The sequence below is a fragment of the Marmota marmota genome, unplaced genomic scaffold (assembly GCF_001458135.2).
Source record: "Marmota marmota marmota unplaced genomic scaffold, marMar, whole genome shotgun sequence".
Lineage (NCBI taxonomy): Eukaryota > Metazoa > Chordata > Mammalia > Rodentia > Sciuridae > Marmota > Marmota marmota.
Genome location: NW_026000174.1, coordinates 54,152,276 through 54,163,463, shown reverse-complemented (window position 1 = coordinate 54,163,463; position 11,188 = coordinate 54,152,276). Strand labels below are relative to the sequence as shown.

At 55.1% G+C, this 11,188-nt stretch overlaps 1 protein-coding gene across 1 annotated transcript in view; it reads left to right on the top strand.

Annotated features, from left to right (window-relative positions):
• The window catches only part of Syt13 (synaptotagmin 13), a 13,134-nt gene extending 6,282 nt beyond the window's left edge, over positions 1 to 6,852 (top strand). Inside the window, exons 4-5 of the mRNA XM_015477813.2 lie at positions 3,383 to 3,512; positions 6,183 to 6,852. Of these exons, the coding sequence (XP_015333299.1) occupies positions 3,383 to 3,512; positions 6,183 to 6,487 (435 nt within the window). The 3' untranslated portion in view covers positions 6,488 to 6,852. The remainder of the gene's footprint in view (positions 1 to 3,382; positions 3,513 to 6,182) is intronic.
• The last annotated feature ends 4,336 nt before the right edge of the window (positions 6,853 to 11,188 follow it).

Below are 11,188 nucleotides of genomic sequence, written 5' to 3'. Positions count from 1 at the left end.
CCCTCTCCCACCCTCTCCCACCCTCTCCCGCTGACGACCCTCCTCTTTGCTCCACCACAGGCTGAGGAAACTGACAGAAAGATCCCCACCACACTCTCTCAAATGGAGCGGGCTGCTTCAAGGCACTCTCTCTAATTAGCGTGTGATTTGGGACTTGTGTGGTATCACAGACGGGGCCTCGGGAGGAGATGTGACACTCCTATTTATTAAGCTAGTCGACTGCTTTCTCTGGAGACACACAGGGTCCCCCGCTGGGCTCTGAGGCTTGGTTACCGCCCCAAAGGGCTGAGAGTCAGCCGTCTAGGAGAGTCTCGGGCCCTGTCCTTTCTTCTCTCCGGTCCCCTAGAAGAGCAGTAGCTCTCATTCATGCCACAAACGCCCTGCCCTGCTCCCACAGGGCACCCTGCCCCATGCCAGGGGCCGGGGACCAGGCCATACCTCAGAGGAGTCTGCTGATGCATCCGGATAATCATCACTGCTGATAATTAGAATATTCTAGAATAGTCCTCTTCGGGTGTGTGAAGCAGAGCCCCAGGCCAGGCCGGCCAGCGCCCGCCCTTGCAGGTGCAGGTGCAGGGTTCTGGCTGATGAACCCAGTGGTGGAAGCCGGGGGTTGTTCCCACCCAGTTTTACTTTTCTGGGCCAGAATGGGTTAACGGAGGTGCCAGCCGCGCTCCAGGTCTGGCCGGAAGACGCGGGGCCCAGAGCGGTAGGTGCGTCATTGAGGACCTCAGTGAGTCCCACTCCAAGGGCGGCCTTGAGTGATTCATCGAGAGCCCGAGAGGAAGAGGAGGTGGAGAGACCAGGAGAGGAAGAGAGGGTCATTGTTGTCACCAGGGACTCGGGGGCAGTCTCTGATGGAGCCTCCGGCTGCAGTGCAGACAGCGGGCAGGGCCAGGCTACCTACACACCAGAAAGTAGCGCAGCTTCCCCTGGTCTTGGGGACGAGTGGGATGAAGCACCGTCACCCGGGGCTACAGCCCAGGCCACCCTGGACCCTGTAGGTGATCTTCAGTTGGGAGATCTGTCCCCAGCCCACCCTGGGAGCACTCTGCTGCCCCTGGCCAGGAGCCCAACACAGTCCCCGGGCCTTGCAGGGGCCGCCTGTCCACGCAGGAGGCCGGCTCTGCGGGTTTCGGGCTTGGCCTTCCCTTGCTGACCAGGCCTCCTCCGAGTCCTTGGGCTACTTCCTAGCCAGAGCCAGGCCCGCGAGCCACCTGGCCTCGAGCACCAGGCTCTTGGGCCTGAAGCGGGACAAGATCAGCTTCCTTTGAGGGTTGTGCAGGATGGATGGGGCCTCTTCCCTTTGAAGTTTTCTTGTGACGTTTAAGTGCCAAGTGCTGGGGATGCGTGGTGACCTTAGGGCCCAGAGCACACGGGGAGGGTTTCACAAATGTTACTGGCTGAGATTCAGGTCTTTGCGAAGGTTCCCAAGTCATTTTGTCACATGACTGATCACAGTGGGGTCGTGCTGAGCGGAAAGTGTGACCCCAGACAGGGGATCTGAGACTGCAGGTGGAGAGCTCCCCCAAGCCCAGCTGCCTCCTGTTCACCCAAAAATAAGGCTCCCCTGTTCAGCTGAGCAAGTACTGATTGCTCTTCCACAAGAATCAATGACCGCAGCCGCAGCAGACAGTCCCTCGTGCGTGGTGGGTTCCAGGTGCTGCTATGAATCTGAGGGGATTAAATCTTTAAAACCTGGCTGGGGTGCTGCACATGGGGTCCCAGCGACTCAGGAGGCCAAGGCAGGAGGATCTCAAGTTCCAGGGCAGCCTCATTAGTTTAGTAAGACTTGATTTTCAAAACTTAAAAAGAAAAAGGTTGGAGATGTAGCTCGGTGGTAAAGTGCCTCTGGGTTCAGTCCCCAGCACTGAAAGAAGAAAAACAAAATCCTCCTGACACCATCAGGTAGAAATGATCCTATTTCCATTTTACTGATGAGGAAATGAAGGCCCAGCAAGGTTTAGCAACTTGCCTAAGGCCACCCAGGGAGGAAGTGGGAGGACTGGAACTCAGGCCCAGGCTGACTCTGGAGTTGTCCTCCCAGCCTCACGGAGCTTGGCTCTGGGTTGTTAAGAAGGGGAGTCTGGACAGAGGTCGTGAGAGTCATCGTTTGTGACCTTGAGTGAGGACTTGCCACACCCGTGTTCTCACTTCATCCCTGGTCCTCCTCCCGGCGGCACTGGGCCCCGCCCCAGGTTACCCCCTCATCCTTCCTGCCTCCCTCCCATATGAGATGCAGGCTCCCCCGAGGCTGACTGTGTTTTAATGGTGGCATTGAGAACACAGTGGGTGCTTGATGCACGCTTGCTAAACGGGCCCCGCCCCTGTGTCTCTGGCAAGGGAACCCACTTTTGGAGAAGCCAAACAACTTTCTCAGCCTCTCGCGGGTGGGTGAGTAGAGGAGCGGCTCTCTGTCATGAACCAGAGGCGTGGTGTCACCTGGTGACGGGCAGCCCCTGGCTGCAGAGGTCACAGTGAGCAGAGGAGGCTGATTCCCACCCCCTGAGCCCATGTCCCGGGAGATGGCAGCCGTCCCCACGTGTGCTGAGGGTGAGGGACAAGCCCAGGTGCTCTGACGGCTGCTAACCCAGCCGGTGCCTCCCTGAGCTGCCCCGAAGCTGGAGGGGAGGGGACAGGGAGAGTCGCGCCATCTGGGGTGCGTCTGGCCCCCTGTTCCCTCCCAGAACCCTCACCCCCCTCCTCTGCCTGGCAGCCGCCCTGGGGATCTTGAGAAAAGGCCACCTGCTTTCTGCTCAAATAGAGCCTTGGTGCCTGGCTGGCCCTGCCACCCCGCCCTCTCCTCCCTGCCAGCTCCCGGGCTGGCATTGTCACCACAACCCCACCTCCTGGCAGGGGCCCTTCTTTGCTGAAATTCCCAGCAAGCCCTCCCAGGCCTTGTCCCCTCTGAAGTACGTCCCTGGCCCGTTGTCCCCGGGGTATTTCCCACACCATGAGCCTGGGGTCGCACTGACCTCTTTTTATTTCCCTTGTGGTCTCCCGGCCTGCGGGGTCGGCTGCTGTCATCTTTTCAAATGAAGAAACTGAAGACCAACCCCCTGCTGCCCACCAGCCCCACTGTCACCGAGTGACTCTCAGACTGTGTTCCCGGGAGCCCTAAACCTTCTCCAGAGGCACCCCAGGAACTGGGGGGGGGGCTTTGTCCCTGTGGTAGCTCTGCTCTGGGGTAGGTTGGGCCTGGACGTCGATGGAGTCGCACTCTGTGGGGCACTGACTTTATGACTCACATTCCCGACCGCAGGAGAGGTTGCAGGACGCCTGTGGGATTCCAGTCCACAGTGACCCCGGCCTCTGCAGTGGTGGCTGGGCCAGAGGTCACTGCCAAGAGTGACCCCTTCCCGCATGCCCCCTTGTGTCGCAGGAGCCGTCCGCAGGAGCTGGAGAGGTCCTCCTGTCCATCAGCTACCTCCCGGCCGCCAACCGCCTCCTGGTGGTGCTGATCAAAGCCAAGAACCTGCACTCCAGCCAGGCCCGGGAGCTGCTGGGGAAGGGTAAGGCTGGGGGAGGCCGAGGCTGCCGCCGGGGGTGTGCAGGTGGGGGCACCGGGGGAAATGGGGACGGAACGCATGAAGGCAGAACAGGAGCACAGTTCTCAATTCGTTACCGTCTAGGGGTGCTGGGTACAGTGTCTTCGCTCAGCAAAGAATTGAGCAAGACGCAGAAGCCAGGCCCCGTGGCCCACGCCTGTCATCCCAGCGGCCCAGGAGGCTGAGGCAGGAGGATCGCGAGTTCAAAGCCAGCCTCTGCAGATTAGTGAGGCCCTAAGCAACCAGTGAGACCTGTCTCTAAATAAAGTACAAAGCAGGGCTGGGGATGTGGCCCAGTGGTCAAGTGCCCCTGAGTTCAATCCCTGGAACCCTCCCCCCACCCCAATAAAAAGAACAAGCAGCAGGTTTATTGCAAAAGCCACAGAGACAGACTTCTCCAAAGAGAAGGGGCCCTGGAGCCGGGAGTCTGGTGGGGGAGCTGTGACCTGTTCTTTTTATGGTCTCTGGAGTGTCCTCCGGGCCAGCCTCCTCCCCTGTCCATGTGCTCCTCACTATTATTGATTGGCGCCCCCCCACCCCTGTCCATGTGTCTGTCTCCGTTTTTCTTTTGGATCCCACTTAGAGGCATGAGTATGGAAGTGTCTGTCTGATTGGGTCCCCGCTTGTGTCCACAAGCACTTTCATCAGTCAGGGAGGTGACCTCATCAGAAGACCCTCTCTGTGCTCCTTGGTTCTGGCCCTGCCCCCGGCCTCCTCCCTCGCCATCTTGCCCTGGCTGCCTGCATCCTCCTACATGTCCCTCCAAGTCGTCCTCAGATGTAGCCTCCACCTAAAGGGCTAACTAATTTTGAAGGACACACTTCTTGGAGTCCACATCCATTCATTCCTGGGCCCGGTAGGAGCTACCCGGGGCTCCCGACCTTGGCGATCTATCAGGACAGCAGTCAGCCTCTACCCTGGGAGCGGAGCGCCTGGGCTGTCGGGAACCCAGGCCTGGCTGGACGCACCCCTGGGGCAGGTGGTGCTGTGGGGAAGGCCGGGTCCTCTGTCTCCGCCAGCCACACTGCACTCTACGCCCTCCCCAGTCTCTGTTCTCAGCCTTGGCCAGCTGTCCCCCCCCACACCCGCTGAGTGTGGGCGACGGCAGAAGGTGTGTGGGTGAGGCTGAGGCCCGAGGCTTAGGGCAGCTGTGCTCCACATATCCACAGAGGCCCCTTTCCAACATTTTGGAAGCCTTGTTTTTTCCCTTCTAGATACCCCAGCACAGGTCCTGAGTCTTGGGGACCAAAGTGCTGATCCCAAGCCTTAGGGACCTATCAGAGCAGGAGAGCAGCCCAGGTTAGCAGGGCATTCCTGAACTGGGATCCAAGTGCTCATAACAAGATAGAAATAAGTCTCTATTTATAGAAGGATACAAAGATAGAATTGCCACTGTGTTCTGAATCTTTGAGCAAAAGATTTTGGGCGAATAAAATCAGAAGGGTTGAGCTTGCTGGAAGATTCTGGAGCCCAAGGTCAGAGTTCAGTGCTTTGTCCTTGTCCCCTCCAGTTAGTTCTCTGCCCCCCCCCCTTTTATAGCTCTGTAAGAACGATTATAGCTCAGCACTTTGTCTCTGAAATCTCTCTGCTGAAATAACAAACTCACCACCCGGGGGTGATAATTACAGCCATAAATACACAGTAACAATTATTCTCACATTAGCTTCCGGAACCTTGACTAATGAAATAAGGAGAGCTGTCTGGAGACCTATGGGTGGGTTCCTGGGGGACAGCGCTACTGGACAGAGCCTCGGGTGGGGGTCAGGCCATGTGCCTTCACCTTCCACAGGAAGCTGGAGTCCTCAAAGGAAGACTGGCAGAAAGTACAGGTGAGCACCCCATCAGGCAGCGGGAGCACCCCACCAGGCAGCAGGAGACCCGCTGTCTCAATAATGAACAAGATGGCTTGGAGGGACCCTCAAGGGGACAGAGACCTGGGGATGGCTTTGCTTTTCTGGTCTGAGTTTAGAATCTAGCTGAGCCATTGTTCTGGACTTGCTTTGATCTAAAGATACAAAGTTACATGGACGGGCTCAGAGCAAGTGACTTCATATCCATCTCCTGGTGGCACCTTACCAGGCCCCAATAGGGACCATCCAATGAGCAGCATCCTAAGTCATGGTATAGGTAAGCACCCGGATCCAAAGACCCAAACTACCAAGTGCTCCAAAATCTGAAACTTTAAGCACAAGTGGAAAATTCTACACCATGGAACATGGTTCCTGCACAAAATCATTTTAAAAATTGCATAAAATTCCCTTCAGGCTGTGTGTATGAGGTGCATATGAAACTGAAATAAATTTCATGTTTAGACTTGGGTCTCATGCCCAAGATATCTAGATATGTCTATGCAAATATGACAAAATCGGAAAAGCCTCCCGGCTCTGAAACATTGGTGGGCCCGAGTGTTTTGGATAAGGAATCTTCAACCACTATCGGCCGTTTCCCATGCTTCAGAGAAAGTTCTAGAGAGGCAGACATGTTTGCTGGATCCCCACGTCTAGACCAGTGCCCGCCATGTGGTGGGCACTTAATAGATGTTGAAGGAACTCATGGCCTAGGGGGCGAGTGGAGAGGATCCCGGGAGCTCACTTGGCCTCTCTCTGTCTCTCTTTCCTCCCTGCCCCTCCTCAGATGTCTCTGTCAAGGTGACCTTGAAGCACCAGGCTCAGAAGCTGAAGAAGAAGCAGACAAAACGGGCCAAGCACAAGATCAACCCCGTGTGGAACGAGATGATCATGTTCGAGCTGCCCGACGACCTGCTGAGGGCGTCCAGCGTGGAGCTGGAGGTGCTGAGCCAGGCCGAGGCGGGCCAGAGCTGGGCCCTGGGCCACTGCAGCCTGGGCCTGCACGCCTCTGGCTCGGAGCGCAGCCACTGGGAGGAGATGCTCAAAAACCCCCGCAGGCAGATTGCCATGTGGCACCAGCTGCATCTGTAGGGCCCCCAGCCCAGCCTCCCGGGGCACAGCCCGGTCCTGCAGCCCCACGGTCCTCGCCAGCTCCCCTCGTGCCCGCCCTCCTTTGTGCTCAGAAGGCAGAACAGATGTGTTTGCAAAGCCCAGGACCCTTCCCCTCTCACCGCACTCCCGTTTTTATTAAAAAAAAAAAGAATCACAAAGCCAGCCGGGCAGTGTGTGGAAACGGGACGTTAGGGCCACACTGAGCAGGCAGATCTGCTCATCTGTGTCATGGAGAGAGTCCTGAACCAGGGGCACCTCGCAGGCAGGTGTTGCAGGTGAGGTGAGCCAGGGGCGGGGAAGCTTTAGCGGAGGAATTCTGGGTGCAAAGAAGATGGTGACCTTTTTAAAAATAAGCATTTTGAAAAATAATATAAAGAAAATCGTCCCGTATCAACCCATCCATCAGGTCAGCGGGGTGAGTGACACCTTCGCCAGCTCCCACCCCAGGCAGGGACCAGCGGTTCTCAGACACTGGTACATGAAGAATCACCAGCAGATCCCCGGCTGCCTGGGGGCGTCCCAGATCAGTGTCCCCGGCCACCGCCCAGGCGCCTTCACCTTCAACCAGCACCCGACTGTGCTGCAGAGATCCTTCTACAACATTCCAGACAGCTCCAGCCAGCCCTTGATGGTCCAGGGGCACCCAGATCAATGCCGGACTCCTCAACTTAGAGTGAACTTAGATATCCTCTGTTTTTAATTTATTTTAATTTTAAAATCTGTGCTTTTAAGATTCTGCTCTTGGACGGCATTGTGTGTAGTTGTTTTTTTAGCTGAAGAACTTTATTGTTTTATCTTCAGATCAGCTTATGTGATACTTGGGGAACCCTTTCCTCACAAAGTATTCGTGGGATCCCCTGCGGGTCCCCTGGACTACATGTTGACTGAGTGTTAGTTGCCATGTCCACCAGCATCACCAAAGTGACCCCGTGAGACAGACCCGCCCCCTGCTCAGCCTTCCAGCCACTCCGGGAAGAAAGAACTTGATCTGTTGCACCCGGCTACACGAAAGTAGGGTTGGAAGACAACTTTAAAAAGGACACAAGCTCTTTTGCAGTTGTGCCTCCCTCCCTCCTTCTGTTTTGGGGACTTCCACTGTCATGGTAAACAACCAGCAGGTCGACCTGGTCATCCCCAGCAGATGTCCCATTGTTGATCCAGTCTGAACAATGCACCTGCTGAGTGGCTGTAGCTCTCACGGGAACCGGACTCCTGGGTGCTCTGTGGACATCACTGACCTCAGAACCTCAGCGTGGCTGTCTGGAAAACAGGACCAGTGTCGTGGGAGCTGTCTGCCTGGGATGTGACAGAGGAGACGGTGTCCAAAAGCTGTTGGCTAAAAACAGATCTAGCCGTGATCTTGACGCTAGATCACTGTCTTTCACCTCGAGTTTGGCAGTGGAAACCCTCAGAAAGTGCCAGAACCTCGCAGCTGTTTACACCACCATGGATTCTGCCTCTTCTAGACGAACTCCAGACTCTGGACTTCAGGGCTACCCCAGTTCCCTGAGCTACAGGAGGGTTTCCAGACGGAATCAGGGTCTCCTTCCTCCACGAGGCCGGCCATTCTCAACTCTCCCTGAGAATCTGAGCAAACCTGAAACCTTTGGTCATGATCTGCTCTTTCTATACAGAAACAGAAACGCATCTGAAATAGCTTCTGTTTTTCTGGAAAACCGGAAAAGCCCCTAATCCTTCTTCCATGGGCAAGTCTTTCAGATAGTGGGGAACCTTGCCCTTGCCAAGTGTTTTGAGGTGAGGCAGCATCCGTGTTTCCCTAAGGTGTGTTTCTGAGGCCCAGCGTCCACCCCACCCCGGTCTCCTTTGCTTGGAATGGCAAACAGAGTCCAGTATGTTCCCCAGGTCAGTGAGAGCTGAGCCCACTCTGTTCTTGGTAACATCTGCTACTCCAGTCTACAAAAACAAAAACAAAAGTTTCGGTTTGGACTTAAAATCAGGAAACCTGGGGTTTGTTTCCCTATACACCTGCCTTGGACCCCCATCAGGACATGTGAGGGATGCTGGACAGGACCCCTGGCCCCTGGGTGTCCATCCCACCCACAGTCTTCCATGCATTTCTTTGGACCCCAAAGGTTTAGTTTTCCAGAATTCAAACTAAGGGTTGCCCCTGATGGGGAGTGGCATTCCACCACAGGACATCTCCGTGTCGGCCACCCCCCCACCGCCCAGCAGGGATGTGCAGAAGGAAGGCCAACTCTGGGGGTTTTGTCTGGGCATTCACTAGCATCCACCACGTGCCCAGGATAGAGCTGTCCACTGGAGCTCCGGGTTTGTTGAATGAATTAATGAAGGAAGAATGGGTGGATGGGAGGAGCTGGAAAGAGACCCTGTGATTGCAGAACAGTGAGCAAACCTGGTGGAACTGTCAGCGGGAAGGACACCAGTCATCTTAGTGGACCTGCACATTCAGGACATTGATATACTGTCCAACTAAGGACGAGCCACAGCTCTCCACAGAAATGTAAGGGACAAAGGAACACCACGGCACTGCTGTGCTCTTTCACCAAAACTCCCTCTTGGTGAATTTTAAATCATCCACAGATGTCACCTGCCAAATAAGAAGGCCATCTTCACCCCGGCTGACTCCTACCCGGCATCTGCAGTTTACTTCCGAATGAGCGGCTGAGTCTGCGCGAGCAGGTCTGATCATTTTGGAAAGGAGCGCTTGGACCTTGCTTGGAGCATTTTCTAAGGGGGCCGTGAAGCCGAGTTGGAGATCCAGCGAGACCCTTTCAGCTGAACTGGTACCCACAGGGGGACCTGGTCCTTCCACAGAGGTGGCCTGGGGATTAAGGAATTGGGGTCAACCTCTCCGATCCAGATGGACATGTTGAGGACCTGATCGCCAAGGTCTTGCCTCCCGTCACTCCAGCCTGAGGCAGGACTTGCTGCAGGTTGGATGACAAATCGTCCTGCCGGAGCGAGGCGGAGAGAGTGAGGGGGGTTCTCCAGGGCCAATTCCTTTGGGATGTGAAGGAGTCTGGGCGGGAAGGCGGCCGCAGCCTAAGCCACACTGGGGTGGGGACCACCACAAGAGACCTCGTCCACGTGCTGTTGATTTTGCCTTCAGTGTCTCCTGTCGTCAAATCTGTTGTGTGTGTGTGTGTGGCCGTCATGAATTGAAGCACAAAAAGACGCATGAGACATTGTGGTCCCACGTCTGGTGTCCCACTTTGGAGCAAAAACCTTGCAGTGATAAATAAAGACTCTCCAACAGGGTGAGCAGCTTCGTGTACCTCTTTTCTCCCCCCTTTTACTTAATATTTTAGAAGCATAAAAAAAAGGCGTTCAGTGAGTCCTCTTAGACCACTGCCAAGTTTAATGACGCTTAACTACAGCCAAAGCCCCCTTTATCAAGAGACCTGGATCCTGAGCTTGGCTTCCTGATCCCACGCATTCCTTTATAATTTCCACTACATACGCCTGTACATCCCAAGCACCGTAGAGTACTGGGTTTTCATGGCTTTTTAAAATCACATCACACAGTTTTTGCTCACCACTGAAATTCTGAGCTTCATCTCTGCAGGCAAGTGCTATTCTAGTCATTTCCTTTTCACTGCTATATAATATTCATTGTGTGGACATATCACACCCATTCTTCTGTTGGTGGACATTTAGACACTTCCCCTTTATTCATTCATTTCCTTTTTCCTTTCTTTCCTTCCCTCCCTTTTCTCTTTCTCTTCCCCTCTTTTATCCTCTCCTTCATTCTTCCTTTTCTCCCTCCTCCCTTCCATCTTTCTCTTTCTCTTATAGGAAATGTTGCTATGAGCAGTCCCATGGTTTCTCCTGTGCCCTCACACAAGTTTCTTTAAGTTATGCACCTAAGAGTGAGCGGAATCGCTACCACATAGAGTACTCGTGTGTGTGTGTGTGTGTGTGTGTGTGTGTGTGTGTCCTTTAACATTCCCCGTGGAGCATCCAGGGTTGCCCTTGAGCTCCAGGTAGTAGGCACACAAAGGGGACTCCTGGATCCTGCCACCCTGGACCCTCCAGGTGGCCACTGCAGCTCTGGTCTCTAGAGCAAGAGGCCCTGGCCCTGAGTGAGGGGCGGACCTGAACTTTAAAGTCAGTGAGAAATGGCTCAGTGACCTGCAGTTCGAACTGAAGCTTCTCCAGTGGGAGAGATGGTTCCTAGCGCTGAGATGGCCGCGCTCTCTCCAGGTGCACCTCACTCCTCAGTTTATATTGTAGACAAACCTGATCAGATCTTAGAACCAGGATCCGCACTTCATAATGAAGCGGGGTAAGTGGGTTTTATCCCATGTGCTGAAATGTCACATAAACTGTGTCCCAGGTAGTTATAAACAGGCCACCTGGGCCCCAAACTAATAGTGAGGAGTCTGGGTTTATGTGAACAAAAACGGGAAGAGGGAGGGCGAGCTTCTCAAAGGCACTCAGAGCGGATCAATCCCCTGACGTCCCTAAGACACCACGCCTGGTCGTGCGCGCACCACACACACCCTGTGAGGAGCCAAGACACTGCAGCCTGGCCTGACTCGCCCTGGCCACCATCACGCCCTGGGAAATCGCTTGGGTTTGGACGATCAGTGAGCGGTCAGCAAGGCCCCTTCTGGCTTTGACCTTGGTGATTCTGCGATCCAGACCGACAAAAACTACCTTCCCCACCTACCTCGGCCTCCAGCTCACGCAGAAAAC